The 17713-nt window shown below is 43.9% G+C and overlaps 1 protein-coding gene across 2 annotated transcripts in view; it reads right to left on the reverse strand.

Moving 5' to 3' along the window:
- Window positions 1-402: 402 nt before the first annotated feature.
- zbtb46 (zinc finger and BTB domain containing 46) overlaps window positions 403-17713 on the reverse strand; it is a 126365-nt gene continuing 109054 nt past the window's right edge. Inside the window, exons 5-6 of one of the 2 annotated variants that reach the window (XM_045714900.2) lie at window positions 6401-6576; window positions 403-4820 (exon numbers count right to left, since the gene is read on the reverse strand). In XM_045714900.2, the coding sequence (XP_045570856.2) occupies window positions 4380-4820; window positions 6401-6576 (617 nt within the window). In that variant the 3' untranslated portion in view covers window positions 403-4379. Of the gene's footprint in view, window positions 4821-6400; window positions 6577-8440; window positions 16088-16309; window positions 16356-17713 lie in introns of those variants that run through there. The other variant, XM_014191964.3, reaches the window with a different exon arrangement.

A 17713-nucleotide genomic window follows, 5' to 3' on the forward strand; every position in this document is an offset into this window, starting at 1 on the left:
ATTTATCCTTCCACTTGTACTGTGTTTTCAAAATATCCCTTCATATATACCCCTCAAAATACCCATCAAATATGTCAAACTGTGTAGAATTTCAGGAAATGCATTTTTAAATGTCAACAAAAAATGGGGGAGGACCCCCCATCTAATGTTCGTCCCCCCAGTATCTACACCACATTTCCCCCTTGGTGTGTGTGTCGTTTCTGCTAGGTACAGATCTAGGATCAGCTTCCCTCCCCTAATTCTAACCTTGGCCATCAGTGGGGAAAATGTGAAACTAACCCAAGATCAGCCTTCATTGTTGTAAAGCCTACTTTTCCCTCGTGAAGAACGGGTGTATTACAGCACTGAGGTAGAAATCATACAGTGGAGTTTGACAAGAACACAAAATGTACAACACACAACTTATTTTCAGCAGCAATTTCCAAATTTATTGAGACTGATTTGTTTTGCAAATAATAGTCAAGCTAATTCCACTAAACATGAAGTTAGAAAGAGGCCTGGGTTAGCCCTTTAGGCTAGCCCTCACAACAGGACGGTAGGGAAGTTCATGTTTGGCTATAAAAACGCTCAAGGGATCAGTACTATACAGAAAATCTTCCCACTTTAATCCTCCCAAACAGAACCAAGTTTTGATTATTCAACACATCTTCATTACAAACACAGGTTTATGATAATCAATATAAAGTCAGTATCATATTGAACAATATTCCCAACAAAGAACCGTAAAGTTTCAAGCATCTCACTTTACAAATGAAAGACACTTTGCGAAACGTGAGAGAAAATAAATAATATATAATGGTAATATCAATTTATATATATATGAACACATCACTCTTAGTAAAGAACAGTCTAAAATAAAAAGTAAGAATTTTGAAATATAGTATACTCTACATATAACCATGTCTATGGCTTTGTGATTTGCACATATGAATCAAGCTATACAGGCTAAATCAGGATTTCAATTTTGTACACATCTAAGAAAGGAATTGCCATATTCATCTTCTGAAAAGCAAACACTTCCAGTTGTTCATGGTGTGAAATGAACCAGTTGTGTGCGTGCGGATGTTAGAGACTTTGGTATGACAAATGAACAAAGACGTGCAGTTAAGACCATAAAACCAGGGCACAAAGGATTAATAAACACAGTCAGAAACATATAGCTGCATTTTTGCACCTCTGTGATTGAGATAAAATATATGATTTCCGTTTCTCTTGAAACACACACACCCATGCAGGCACACCTACGCACACACCGGTAAAACAAATCGAGGCACATTGTTGAGGGGATTGGATGGCAAATATTTCCTGAATTACAACCCAAGACAAGGAAGAAGAAGACACAGGCAGGCAGGTGATGATGAGAAGAGAACTAAAGCGGGTAAAAAATATCTGTGTTCACAGGAGTCTGGACTGGAAAAGCACTGGGTGGATGACAGAGAAATATCACAGATACTGCACTTCTTCCAAATACACTGCACTTCTTCCAAATACACTGCACTTCTTCCAAATACACTGCACTTCTTCCAAATACACTGCACTTCTTCCCATTATATTCAACCATTAACATTGAACATATCCACCCAACGTCATTTGTTTTCTTTCTGAAAACTTCAACAGACTAGAGATTGGTAATGGATGGGTAAAATTAAAATAATGCAACTTAAATAAAGCTAGTCACCACACATGGAGAAGGCATTTCCAATCAGTGAAATCAAACATACAGCAGAGGGGTGTTCGTTGGATACAGTGTTTAGCATTGGGACAGATGGAAATTGAAGTGTGGCAGATGATATGTTTGCAACCACCTCCGGCAAACCAACTACAATTCCCAGAGCCAACATTGTGGCTCACTCTGTTCTTTTCCCTTGTAGCATCCAGGCACTCCAAAACATGTCTTGTAGGTCTGGAAGGACCTTGCCCTTTGATAGGCCAAGTTGAAATATAGAATATTTACACCAGTCCGATCATTTCAGACCTACAAAAAGTATATAGGGTTTGGGGCCAGGGATAGATTTGGAATTGGGTTTATGTTTAGGATATACAGTAGAACACACCTTTGGAAACCAGGGCAACAAGGACAATAAAGAAAAAGGGTTATAGATGCAATGTCCAGCAGGTCACAAGGCTCTTCATATACCATATGTATACAAACTGAAAAATATTAACAAATAAACTAAATAACTACATCCAAACAAAATTATTACACCACAATAAATTGAAAATATTTGCACCTGCACACGCACAGTTGAAACAAAAGCACTTGATACAATGTATTAGATTGTTTTTGGTATAATGTTAATGAATTAGTTTATGTTAGTAATATAGAAGCATGTGCCATACCATACACACAGTAAGTTCTGATCCATATCTAATTTACAACAAGTTCCTCTAATTTGTCTTTCTCTGTAAAAACCAAATACAACAGAAAAGCAGAGAACTGGCACGATATAACTAATCAGAAAAGCCTTATGGCTTGCTGTCCACAACAAGACCAAATATAAAAGCTTTCCTTATACAAGATATAAAATATCAAAAAGAAATGCACAATAAAGCTTAGCATCCAGCACTTAATAATCATAACAACAATAATCATACTTCTGATCATCATAATAAGACTCAAAATGGTCAAATAACAGGAAATAATCTGAAGAAAATCAATACACATCTCACATGCGTGCACACACACATCCACACACCGTGCCCACAGAAGGCATTAGACAGAGTGGAGGGAATGCCTTTATAGTATAATAATTCCACTACAAAAACATGTATTTTAATAAATAACCTTTTCAAACAAAAGAAAGCGTCATAAAAGCACTCAACAGAACAGGCCACTCTCTGGATGGACTCAAGCAGAAGCCTGACCTTTTCTTTACAAATACAAACTGAAATAAATGTCCTCACCAAAAAGAAAGATGAACCATCATTTAAGGTCCACTATGATGTAAAAGTGTGCAAATTCTGTATTGATGGTGAAATATACAAATGATAACTAAACAAAGGTTTTAAAGAGTCTGCACAGAGATACAACATGAGATGGAAGGACAGAATGGGTGAGAAGGAGAAAGAGAGACAGTGTAAGCCATGTAGAATAGTTTTACAGTGTGATTGTTTTGGCATGAGTTTTGACCCGTCATCATTGTGTATGTAGTCTGTCTCTCTCACCCCTCTATCGGCCCACTCGTCGTATAGGGAAATGGTACACAAATAAGCATTTCTTCACCTTGCTCAGACAAGACAACCTCTCTCATTCTGGGAGTAAATATCTGAAATAGAGATCTATATACTGCATTGTTAGGAGCTAGTAACATAAGCATTTCGCTGCACCGCTATAACATCTATCAAACTGTGTATGCGACCAAAAAACCTTGATTTGATATCCTCTCTCTGAAAGTAGAGAATTAAGAACACTTACATCTGGATTGATCGGTTATGTTCCTGCATAGTGTTCACTCTCTCCTCCCGTCTCTAACACTCCCTTTCTCTCTCTCTCAATCTTCAACTCTCCCTCAATCTACTATAATTCCTGTGGCTTGTTTGTATGTACATTTGCTCAACCTTTCATAATTCTCACCACAGCTCAACAAAAACACATGATAACTTAAGTGGAGGAGAAAGAACCCACTGAAAGGCTATATAATCAGCAAACTACAGCACAAGCATACTAATATCCATATATAACAGTCATGAGGACATACAATATATCCTTAAAGGTAGGTGCGGTCACCAAGTTGTGTAGTTCAAATCAGATTGAAAATGTAAACCACGGGTTGTGGGCATTGACAGGATTCTATTCGACGTTAAAGTGCAAGTCTGTGGCAGTTTCACTCTGCAGGAGACAATGTGCCGACCGATGACCGACGCGTGCATCTTTGCAATAGATAAAAGATTGTCCCAAAAATGTATAGACTGTCCCCAAATAGGACTGCATGGCAACAAGACACCACCTTGGCATTTTTCCAAACCGTTAACAATCCGTCATGTCAATGGCGACTGAGACCACAAATGGCCACAGTCCAACATCACCCAAGACCGTTTAATAAGTCCTCATTGGTCCCAGTGTGACATAGGTGAACAACTAAACCAATGGACAGACTCTGGTCTGGTCCTCATCAGAAACAAGAAAAAAACAAACCTAAAGAGGAAAGAAAGGTGGTGAGCAGAAAGGGACTCTTTCTTCTCTCAATCGCTCTCCATGGCAATCATCAGCACAGGGCTCAGCTTGTGTGTGTGGCACCTGTCAATTTAGATCATTGTCATGTATCGCCCGCATACCCCACTCAGAGGAAGGCCTGCCCATGAACATGGGTAAAGAGAGCTGTCTCTGCCTGAGACATTTCAACAGATCCACAATAGATCCTAAATGATCCCATGGGATCCTAAGAGATCCAACCGAAATCCTTCTCGCTCCCGTTGTGCTGCACTCGCTCTGGCACAGAGTCATTGCTCTCCTCCTTGTCATTGTCCATCGCCCCGTCTCCCTGAGTCATCATCCCTGAGTCATCCTTCCACTTCCTTCCCTTGTCATCCACCTCTCCTATTATCTCTCCATCCCCTTCCGTCATCATCTCTTCCTCTCCGTCACCGTCGCACTCTGTCTGGTCATCAGGGAAACGGTGGTCGCCGGGATACAGCTCGTCCTCTGGGGAGAGGTCTCCGCCCACTTCCCCGTTGTGGTCCAATAACGCGGCCATGCCCCGCCCGGAACAGTCAGCGCAGACGCCATGGCGACGGGAGCCGTGTTTGATTCCGACACTGGCTGCCGACATGAAGACCCGGCTGCAGATCTTACACACATACTTCTTATCCTTACTGTGGACCTGTAGGAGAGACACACAGCATTAACACACACACACACTACTATCCTTACTGTGGACCTGTAGGAGAGACACACAGCATTAACACATACACTACTATCCTTACTGTGGACCTGTAGGAGAGACACAGCATTAACACACACACTACTATCCTTACTGTGGACCTGTAGGAGAGACACACAGCATTAACACACACACTACTATCCTTACTGTGGACCTGTAGGAGAGACACACAGCATTAACACACACACTACTATCCTTACTGTGGACCTGTAGGAGAGACACACAGCATTAACACACACACTACTATCCTTACTGTGGACCTGTAGGAGAGACACACAGCATTAACACACACACTACTATCCTTACTGTGGACCTGTAGGAGAGACACACAGCATTAACACACACACTACTATCCTTACTGTGGACCTGTAGGAGAGACACAGCATTAACACACACACTTCTATCCTTACTGTGGACCTGTAGGAGAGACACACAGCATTAACACACACACTACTATCCTTACTGTGGAGCTGTAGGAGAGACACACAGCATTAACACACACACTACTATCCTTACTGTGGACCTGTAGGAGAGACACACAGCATTAACACACACACACTACTATCCTTACTGTGGACCTGTAGGAGAGACACACAGCATTAACACACACACTACTATCCTTACTGTGGACCTGTAGGAGAGACACACAGCATTAACACACACACACTACTATCCTTACTGTGGACCTGTAGGAGAGACACACAGCATTAACACACACAACTTTCACACACACTTCTTGCCTTAAGAATGCAGAAGTCTAAACCAAGCTTACCAACTGAGTTGGACAGACTGGAATGCTCAAAGGAAATAACATGAGTCAGCCTGTTTCTGCTCAAATGAAATTGTTGTCTTGTCAAACAGTGAGGTAGCATTGTTAAATGCAGAAACAGCCAAGAACCCAGAAACATGGCATCCAGCACAGATGTTGGCCGAAGCCTCTCTATATGCTATCCTCTGGCATAGCAAAACCATGGGAGCTCAAAGCCTGGGCCAGTAATAGTCCTTAACCCTCCCCTCCTCCAATCTCTTCCTGACTCCCGCTGGGCTGGCCTGTAGTCATAGTGGATGTTTCTCTGCTCTCTGAACTCCTCTCCCCTGAGCACAGCAGCTGAGTGGTACTATATGCTGCTCTGCTCTGGCTTTCACCTGGCTCTAACCACAGCTCATTTCTTTGGCCTCTCCAGATTGTGTGCGTGCGTGTGCGTGCGTGCGTGTGTGCGTGTGTGTGTGTGCAGTAGAGAAGCAAGGGAGCAGGAAAAAATAAGGAGCAGGGCTAAAATGTTACTTTTAGATTTAATTTAACTTATCCAGTACTTTCATTGTGAAATATAATTACTTTTAACTCAAAGGTACATTTAGCAGTTTTCCCCCCATATACTTAAAGTTAGGATTAAGAGAAGCTGAACTGGTACTAGACCTGTGCCTAAAGGCGGTTTTTTTAAGGGAACAGCATGGCCAGTGAGTGACTCAGCTCACTGCTGTACCCCGGTGGTGACTGTCTGCTACTGCACTACTCTCACCAGTGTGTGTCTCTTCATGTGCTCCCTCCTGGTGAACTTCTTGCCACAGATCTCACAGGGGTAGGGCCTCTCGCCAGTGTGGGAGCGCATGTGCCTCTTCAGGATGCACTGGTGCATGGCAGAGAAACTACAGTAGGGGCACTTAAACTTCTTACGGATCACTGTGAAGTCATTCACTGTAGAGAGAGAGAGAAAGAGAGGGGGATTAGTTTGCATCTAGTCTACGTGAGTTAAACCACAGTTTGTTTAAAGTTCATTCAAAAGTTTAAAAATTTCTACATCAGGTTAAAAAAATACCACAAGTGCAATTTAAGTGAGATTCAATTGATCAAAGACACAGGTTTAAAAGACACTGCCAACCTATATTTAACATTAGAGTGTATTACAACTCTGATGCCAACCTAAATGGCAGTGACTAGTCTATTGGATCAAACAAAAAAGACATCTGAGAGAGAGAGAGAGAGAGAGGAGAGAGAGGATTGAGAAGAGAGAGAGAGACAGAGAGAGGAGAGAGAAGAGACAGAGAGAGGAGAGAGTGAGGAAGAGAGGAGAGAGAGAGAGACAGAGGGAGAGAGAGAGGAGAGACGAGAGAGAGAGAGAGAGAGAGAGAGAGGAGAGAGAGAACAATACAGTAAGGCTTGGATAAAGACCTACAATAGAGCTACATCTCCACATTACATAATAGATCAACTCAGGTTGAATTGGGTTAAGATCAACACACACGTGAGGTCAGGAACAGAATAATGACAAACTACATACATACAAAGGTAAAAGGGGTTGAGCGATGATAGAGAGAGATTACAGCAGGGCTTGGGGGCTATGATAGCTCTATATCTACACATTACATATAACAGGTAACCCACAGGAGGAATCAGGTCCTGTACAGACCAACACACGTGAGTTTGAGAACTTACTAGATACTTACAGCGGTGAAGTCAGGTAAAAGGGGGACAGTACATAATAAGTAATACCATCCTGTTGATTTTCAGCTTCTACAGCAGGGCTCTCCAACTCTGTTCCTGGGGTGCTACCCTCCTTTATGTTTTCTCCCCAATCCCAGCTGTAACTGACCTTCATTTTATCGACCAGCTAATTATTACAATCAGGTGCGCTAGATTAGGGTTGGAGCGAAAGCTACAGGACGGCATAGCTCTCCAGAAACAGGGTTGGAGCGAAACCTACAGGACGGCATAGCTCTCCAGAAACAGGGTTGGAGCGAAACCTACAGGACGGCATAGCTCTCCAGAAACAGGGTTGGAGCGAAACCTACAGGACGGCATAGCTCTCCAGAAACAGTGTTGGAGAGCCCTATTCTACAGCCTCCGCTAAGCCCATTAATTCAAAGTCTAAAGGCTAAGTAGATGCTCCAGCAGATATATTGTGTTTATGTCTGTGTGCACACAGGCGTCTTACCCGGACATTGACTAAATGTGTTAGGGCAAAAAGCGTCCCACTGGGGACAGACGTCAATTCAATGTCTATTCCACAGTGGTTCCACGTGATTTCTCTGAAATTACCTGGAAACAATGTTGGTTCAAGCAGTGTGTGCCCAGTGGGTTAATAGATTGGGTGAGGAGCAAACCCCAAGTAAGATAAGAACGTAGTGGACACATTTTATCTACAACCCAGTGGGTTAATAGATTGGTTGAGGAGCAAACCCCAAGTAAGACAAGAACATAGTGGACACATTTTATCTACAACCCAGTGGGGGTGTTACCTGACATTAGGAAGGCTCAGGGAGTCAGAATGGAAAACATGACCGCCTCATCCAACCTTCAACTGTTAGACATAACTTGGTTGGGAAACATGGCCGTAACTCAAAGTCTATGGAGCATAGTCTATATTTACAACCAAAAGTATGCCTTTTACATACTCACACAGTATGCAGACACATATTACTTACCTGGTAAGACAATTTAGGAAAGGAAAATGTATGTGTGTTAAACGCATGATTTTATACAGTTTGTGTGTACTGTATATTTCTACATAACTACAGGACTCAAACACAACGCAAACATTATCAGACCCAACGTCCAAACGTGTATTCCTTCACAGTTTATTGATGACAGAATACAAACTACCAGGAAATGGCATCAAACTTCAGAAAAATACATATTGATATATGATATTTGGGAATGAAAAGATTTAAAAAATACAGTCTAAAATACCCTGTCTTTACAAAACAAAATAACAACAGTGCAACTGAAATCAGCCTCATTTTCTCGTTATAAAAAGGGCTAATACCATCTGGTTCGTAATCAGTCTGGATTCACATGAGAGGAGCCTAGCCTGCTTCCCTGTTTTGACTATAGGCCAGAGTCATTCTCCCGGTAAAAAGGGACCCAGTGTTTTTAGTGGTTGACATTTGACCGTTTTTTTCTAAGCCAGCTCAGTGATGAGTTTCTTAAACAAGACGGCAAGTTCCATTTGCTCCATTCTCATATCTGTTTGTGTGGAAAACACCAAAATGATATACAGGGCATATCTCAAATGACACCATAGAGTGCACTGCTCTTGACCAGAATCATAATGGTTGATGCCCCTAAAGTTCCATGAATGGGGCCTCTGCTCTTCCCTTTGAGTAATATTCACAGTATGAGTACAGGCAGACATTGACCAGGACTGACAAACACAGCTTTATATTGTCATTGCCCTTTGGGGGTTGACACAAGGCTTGCTTTTTTGGTCAGATGCATTTGTAAAAGGTCCAGTGTGAATCCAAATTTGATTGAATGAGTGGTTGGTTGATTGGCTAATTGGTTGATGCCCTTCCATGAAATTAGGACACTACATGCTACTGTACTACAGTCACGTCAAACAGCCAGAAAAATACACTTTCTCCCTCAGAATGATCAGAATGAGGAAGTGGAAAGAGGGCTATTCCCAGCTAACAATTCTAGGAAGAGAGAACTTTTTTGTAATGTTTCCCGTAATGTTCCCCTGATGTTTGAGTGTCTAGTTTTATGTTAGTTAGGGGAACATTTTATGTATGTTAGCAAAAACCTATCGAGACCCTATTTAGCATGTTTGGCGTTAAGAGTTAGGTGAGCATTCCCTTAATGTCAAACAAAACTAACCTACCCAGAACATGGTCACCGTGTTCTCAGAATATCCAATATTAATGCTCTAGACACGTTTCATGGGACGTTGAAAGAACATTCATGTGTCCAGTTTCCTGAGGATTAGGAGAATATTCCATACATTTTACACCAAACATACACAGAACATGGTTGCCATGTTCTCAGAATATAAGATATGAATGTTCTAGACCCGTTTCATTAAAACGTTGCAATACACAGGTTTAAAACACAGGACATTCAGTCATTGTCCTGAAATTCTATCCTGGAGTCGCCTCTTCACTGTTGAGACTGGTGTTTTGCGGGTACTATTTAATGAAGCTGCCAGTTGAGGACTTGTGAGGTGTCTGTTTCTCAAACTAGACACTCTAGTGTACTTGTCCTCTTGCTCAGTTGTGCACCGGGGCCTCCCACTCCTCTTTCTATTCTGGTTAGAGACTGATTACGCTGTTCTGTGAAGGGAGTAGTACAAAGCACTGTACGAGATCTTCAGTCCTTGGCAATTTCTCACATGGAATAGCCTTCATTTCTCAGAACAAGAACAGACCTGGGGCGGCAGGTAGCCTAGTGGTTAGAGCGTTGGACTAGTAACCGAAAGGTTGCAAGATTGAATCCCCGAGCTGACAAGGTAAAAATCTGTCGTTCTGCCCCTGAACAAGTGTCATACTTGTTGATGCCGTGTTGAATGGACCAAACTGCAGGCGGAATGTGGCTACTCATCTTTTAATGTAAAGAATAATAAATTAAAGCAAAGTATACACAGGAAAACAATAAACACGAAACTCACGACAGGCTAACAGGCTTACTACAAACAAAAGGACTAGCAGTGTTAGCACAACCACCCACAAACCCAAGTGACAAACATACTCCTAAATATATGACTCCAATCAGGAACAACGATCCCCAGCTGTTCCTGATCAGGAGTCACAAGACTAACACAGAAACAGACATACTAGACAACACATACAGACTTCTTCTGCCACGTCCTGACCAAAATTCTACACCACTATTCCCTCTGCTGGTCAGGACGTGACAGTACCCCCCCTAAAGGTGCAGACCCCGGAATGCACCTTAAAAGAAAACACAAAAATCCCCAATACCACAACAAAAAATAATACCCCTAAACAAAAAAGGGAGGGAAGGGAGGGTGGCTGCCGTCAACGACGGCACTGTGCTACACCCTCCCTCCCCAACCCACCTATCCTGGAGGAGGCTCTGGTTCCGGCCTCCTGCCCTCCAGGTTGTAGGCAGACTCATTGGGGTCCGGGTCGTAGACAGACTCCATTTGTTGTGGCTCGTGGGCAGGTTCCCCCATTTCCACGCTGTAGGCAGACTCATTTACAACACAGTTAGTCACATTCAGTTCTGAGTCGTAGGTAGACTCCTTCAGTTCCGGGTCATATGCAGACTCCCTCGAATCCGGGTCGCAGGCAGACCCCCTCTGGTTCCGGGGTCGCAGGCAGACCCCCTCTGGTTCCGGGGTCGCAGGCAGTCTCCCTCAGTTCCGGACTAGACACTGTTGCCGGATACTCTGGACGGCACACTGGTGCCGGATACTCTGGACGGCACACTGGTGCCGGATACTCTGGACGGCACACTGGTGCTGGGCTCGAGGCTGGGCCGACGCACTGGAAGCCTGGTGCGTGGGGCTGGTAGAGGTGGTACCAGGCTGAAGACACGCACCCTAGGGCTAGTGCGAGGAGCGGGAACAGGCTGAATAGGACTAGGCCGACTCATGGGAAGCTTGGTCCGGGTTGCTGGTACTGGTCGTGCCATACTGGAGGTACTCACTTCCGGGATAGCACGAGAGGTGGGAACCGGAAACGACTGGGCCATGGAGGCGCACAGGTGGCCTTGACCGCACCGCCTGCACAACCCGTCCTGGCTGGATGGAACTAGCAGCCCTGCATGAGCGCGGTGCTCGTACAGGGCGAACTGGGCTGTTCAGGGTCCTGATGGTTGCCGTGCATAGAGCGGGAGTAGGGTAGCCTGGTCCTAGGAGGTGTACCGGCGACCAGATGCGCTGCGCAGGCATCCTCCTACCAGGCTGGATGCCCACTCTAGTGCGACATCTGCGAGGGGCTGGAATGGCACGCACTGGACTGTGCATGCGTATGGGTGAGATAGTGCACACCTCAGCAAAACACGGCGCCCTCCACTCCATACGCTCATCCACATAATCACGGGTAGCTGGCTTATGGCTCTTCCTTGGCCTAGCCAAACTACCCGTGTGCCCCCCCCAAAAAAAAAATCTTGGGGGTGCCTCTCCGGCTTCCTCGCCAGTCGTGTACCCCAGTAGCGTTCCCGGTCCTCACCAGCCTTTCTCCACGGGCCCTCTCCGGCCAGAATCTGGTCCCAAGTCCATTTCTCATGAGTGTCCATGTCGAAGTCTATTTCCTCAATAGTCCATATATTCAGCGTCCTGCTCCTTTTTCCGCTGCTTGGTCTTGTTGTGGTGGGTGGTTCTGTCATACTTGTTAAAGCCGTGTTGAATGGCCCAAACTGCAGGCGGAATGTGGATAGTCATCTTTTAATGTAAAGAATAATGAATTAAAGCAAAGTATACACAGGAAAACAATAACCACGAAACTCACAACAGGCTTACTACAAACAAAAGGACTAGCAGTGTTAGCACAACCACCCACAAACCCAAGTGACAAACATACTCCTAAATATATGACTCCCAATCAGGAACAACGATCCCCAGCTGTTCCTGATCAGGAGTCACAAGACTAACACAGAAACAGACATACTAGACAACACATACAGACTTCTTCTGCCACGTCCTGACCAAAATACTACACCACTACTCCCTCTGCTGGTCAGGACGTGACAACAAGGCAGTTAACCCACTGTTCCTAGGCCGTCATTGAAAATAAGAATTTGTTCTTAACTGACTTGCCTAGTTAAAATTAAAAATTAAAAACTGAAGAGTTTCAGAAGAAAGTTCTTTGTTTCTGGCCATTTTGAGCCTGTAATCGAACCCACACATGCTCCAGATACTCAACTAGTTTAAAAAAGGTCAGTTTTATTGCTTCTTTATCAGAACAACAGTTGTCAGCTGTGCTAACATAATTGCAAAAGGGTTTTCTAATGATCAATTAGCCTTTTAAAATGATAAACAAGAATTAGCTAACACAACGTGCCATTGGAACACAGGAGTGATGGTTGCTGATAATGGGCCTCTGTACACCTATGTAGATATTCCATAAATAATCAGCCGTTTCCAGCTACAGTAGTCATTCACAACATTAACAATGTCTACACTGTATTTCTGATCAATTTGATGTTATTTTAATGGGCAAAAAAATTGCTTTTCGTTAAAAAATAAGGACATTTCTAAGTGACCCCAAACTTTTAAACGGTAGTGTACATGATTACATTGTGCATTTTAATGTATAAAGTAATTACTATTCAACATGTCTCCACCTGGGATCTAAACTCACAACCTTTAGGTTCACGGTATTCTGATCTTTAAAAGCATTGCGTGTGTCCCTAACATTGCCAACAGACAAAGAGCTGTGAATGGAACAGTGGTTCACCAATCAGGGCCTTGACAGGCTCTGCAACAGAAACAAGGGGTGGTGTGTAAAGAAACACATCTTTAGGGACATCCCTGAAATAACCTGGGAACTAGACTAAAACCTCCAGGGGACCACGACAGAACGTTCCCATGAAACGTGTCTAGAACATAAATATCTTATATTCTGAGAACATGGTAATCATATTCTGTGTATGTTTGGTGTGACATTGATGAAATGTTCTCCTAACCCTCAGAAAACTGGACACATGAATGTTCTTGCAACGTTCCCATGAAACGTGTCTAGAACATTAATACCTTAAATTCTGAGAACATGGTTACCATATTCTGGGTATGTTTTGAGTGACGTTGATGTCCTAATGAGACTCTTAAAGGAATGTTCTCTAATGTTGTGGGAACGTTTGTTGTTAGCTGGGTTTTAGGAGTCCTCGCTCTCAGAGATTAACATTTATTGCGAGACAGCATTTTAGCCAAACCACTCAAACAGGACCAACAGAGAGACAGAGACAGAGAGAGAGCTAGAGAGACAGTGAGAGACAGACAGAGAGTGAGAGAGAGAGAGAGAGAGAGAGACAGAGAGAGAGGGAGGAGACAGAGAGAGAGAGAAAGAGCGAGAGAGAGAGAGAGCTTTGTGGTTCTAAAATTCAGTTACTCAAATAGCATCAATCCAACATCCAAATTATACATTCAAAACTCATGCCCCTTGTTTTCAAATCATAGGAAGCAGGAGGAAGACAAACCGTCTGTAAGGAATTCCATTTAAGATACAGTAAGTGATAGGTTTGGCCTAGTTTTCAGTCCCACCCTGTCATTCACAAACATTACTCCCTGTACATCAACCACAAGCTGTGTTACAATGGACATTCTGCCCCTCTCTGACCACACCATCCAACCTCTACTCTTCTGTCTCCATTTCCCGTATAGTCTCTCTCTCTCCATTCTTTTCAGGTCAGAGAGGTCATGCCCCTCCTCCGCCCACTTCCTCTTTATCTGAAGAGTCTTAGGTCAATAAGGGCTGGAGCTGAGAAGAGCCAATTACTATTCTCCTTCAGCTGGGCTTATAGAGGGCTAAGGAGGTTTGGGCGCAGCGCAGAGAAGGGGATTTGGAATGACCCTAACCCCACCCCAACATCCCAACAGAGTGTATTTTTTGTTTTAAGTTGCTTGGTGCTCCTGCATCAGCATGGATCTGAAAACAACACAGGCCAACACAGGCCCAATGTAGGAAAATGAAAACGCCTTCACAGAAACCTGCTTTCACCAGTCCAGTGAGTTCACACCAGAGCAGATGAAGGAGAGGAAACGAGTCATTGTGCCAAATCCATTTAGGTGTACTTTAGTGGAAGACGATTTGGGTGAACATTACCCCCTAAGGGCCGTTGTTTCAGACTAGACAAGCCAACCTCTGATCAGAGTGTGCAGTATGAACACTGACAGTGAATGTGTCGGAAATAGGATTACCTGCAGGTGGTGCTGATTTGTGGCGGCTCATAGTCAGTTTATGAACAGTTTTAGTGAGAAGTAAAGAACTGGAGATACAGATCTCCCTGCCTAATATGGAGAAGAGGGCCTAGGTTGAGCCCTGACTGGCGACACAGAGGGAGACAGGGGGCTGGGGGATAGAACAAACACCACAAGCACAAGTAGAAGAACAAAGTTCCCCATAGACACTCCAATAAAGTCAGTTTTGTGTTTCACCCCCTAATGGTTACAATGAGGATTTAAGAAAGGTACTGTAAGCTGATCCTAGACCTGATCCTATTTCCAACAACAGCACAATATCATCAATGAAATGAGCACCCCTATTTCAACTCCATAAACAAGTTACAGAATGACAAACAGACAGACAAACATGGACACACATATTTCTATATATATTAAAACAAAGCTGGAACTCAGTTGAGCAGTTACAGTACATTGTAATTGTTAACTTTGCATATTAATTATGCTTTTTAAAAATATAGGCCCATATGTAAAAACCAAACCTTTTATAAAATATCAGTCTTTAATCTTATAAATGTACAAATACTTACACATTTTGCACAGGCTGTATAAAATGTACCAGTGCTCTTACATATAACCCATATGGGGCCCGCAGAGATCGACACTCAGCCAATGTGACGGGAGATATGGGTTTAGGGAGGAAGTGACACCACAGGTCATTAAATGGAATGTATAGTTGTATAGTGTGTGTGTGTGTGTGTGTGTGTGTGTGTGTGTGTGTGTGTGTGTGTGTGTGTGTGTGTGTGTGTGTGTGTGTGTGTGTGTGTGTGTGTGTGTGTGTGTTTACTCTCTATATCTTTGTATGCTCCCGAGCTCAATCGACCACATTCACATGGTGATGATGAATATTATGGTTGCTATGGGCGTCTACCTTCATCTCATGATGCAAGCCCCACAGTTGCTCGGCAACCCCACCCTGCCCCACCTCCATGCCTACCCTTCTCCACGACCCTACCCCCACCCCCACCTGGTAGCACACCTTGACATGTGTGGCCAGGTTCTTCTGGGTACTGAACGCCTTGGCACAGGCTGGGCACGAGTGCCCTCTTTCTCTGGAGTGTACAGAAGACAGGTGTCTGTGTAGATCAGTACGGTCTCTGAACTGTTTCAGACAGTAGGTGCACTGCATCAGCTTCCTCTTGAAGTGGATGGTCTTCTCATGTCGGTCTGCGTTGGACTTGAGTGTGAAGGTGGCTGGACACTGGGAGCAGAGGTACCGTGCTGGGAAAGGCTCACCCACCGGGAGGCGATAGAGAGACTGGGAGTGAATGGGTCCCTGAGAGAATGCAGGAGTGTGGTTGTGGTGGTGGTTGGCTTGGGGGCCTTGCGGGTCAGGCCAGTCCAGGGAGAGGGCCATGAGGGACAGAGTGTGGCGGTACTCGTGCTTCTTGAGCTGCTCCAGGCTGCTGAACAGCCGTTTGCACAGGGAGCAGGCCAGCTCCTGGGGCCAAGCAGGCCCCAACAGGGCCCCTCTCCCCCCACCTTCCAACACCTCCACCCTGGACACACCATGCCTCTCATCAGCCATCTGATCCCCCTCCATGGGAGACGGGCCATGCTCCAGAACTAAGAGAGAGGGGAGGAGGAGAAGGAGATAGGGGGGAAGAAAGCATGGAAATAGAAAGAGTGTGGGAGAGAAAGGTATAATAATGTGAGAACCATTGCCACTCATACTGTATCAAAACATTAATTCCTAGCTATACAGAGACAATGGTCAAAAATAAAGAGAGGTCTGACTTTCAGAATGTATATGCTATCTAAAATGAACCGGTCAGGCACCATACATACCTTTGTTGTATCCCTGATTAGAATCCTTTTCATGCTGCGTATCCACCTAAAAACACAGTATACACAGTTAACACAAACACACTCTGGCTCTAAAATGTATGGAAGAATATTCTTTAGGCATGCAGGCAAGGCAAGCTGTGAACACACTCACACAGAAAGTGAGAGAGAGACACACAAACACACAAAATTCACACATCTTGACAAAACAAAAGACACAAAAAGAAGACAAACTGTTAAAGAGAGAAAAAGTCAGAAAGCAAATAAATAAATAACACCTCAAATAAACCAAAACAATATTACAAACAGAGATTGAAAATATGTCAATGTTTGGGTGAGGTCCTGCCGATCTAAGGGCTATAGACTGTGGTCAGTGTGGCATTGTAACATAATCACCCTTCAGTCCTTTAATCGTAACATAACAGGTGGAGGGGGAAAGAGAGAGAGAGTAAGAGAGGAAAGAGAGAGAGGGAGAAAGGGGGTTGAGGGAGATAAGGTATTCAATATTTATTTGTCTCTCTGGAAAGGAGGTTAGAGATGCACTTTTGTTTGTTCAATGACCACTCCCCATGGGTGTGTGTGTTCATCCCCAAACTAAAGCCTACCCCTCCTCCACATCCACTCTCCATCCCTCCCTCCTTCCTAAAGAACAGACAACATGCACTGGGCAAACAGATGGCTTGTCCACAGAGATACGGAGGCTTGTAGGGAGGGAGGTCCACTGAAACCAAATGCCGCACACACACACACACACACACACACACACACACACACACACACACACACACACACACACACACACACACACACACACACACACACACACACACACACACACACACACACACACACACACACACACAGTGGCAGAATGCGACCTTCTTATTGTCAAGAGATATTGATTGTATTCAGTCCTAAAAGCGTTCTGTTATCTAAACCATCTATAGCAGTGGTTCCCAACCTTTGTTGAACTGTGACACACCTTAATGGGATACAAAACCCTGGGGAACACCTCAAATGTTTCTATTCATTTATTTACTGCTAATGACCTCCATCTTATCACATACTGCAAATCATCTATTTTCTTTGACAAACGGTTTTATAGTTTAAATAGGGTTTATTTCAACTATTTTCATAATTCCTTACTCATGATGATTCATTTCTGTACCCCTTTAAGAGAGTCCCGCAAATCCTCTAGAAATATCAATTTTTTGTTCCGGTAAAATGGGTCTTTACTTTTGAATGGTTTGGGCTAGAGATGAGGGGTTTCTGCAGAGTAAAGGTGCAACCACTGACACAAAGCCACGGTCCATGTGTTTCTATAGCAGAGGCTGTGGTACAGTAGAGCCACGGTCCATGTGTTTCTATAGCAGAGGCTGTGGTACAGTAGAGCCACGGTCCATGTGT

Source organism: Salmo salar, chromosome 03 (genome assembly GCF_965601325.2).
Source record: "Salmo salar chromosome 03, fSalSal1, whole genome shotgun sequence".
NCBI classification, from domain to species: domain Eukaryota; kingdom Metazoa; phylum Chordata; class Actinopteri; order Salmoniformes; family Salmonidae; genus Salmo; species Salmo salar.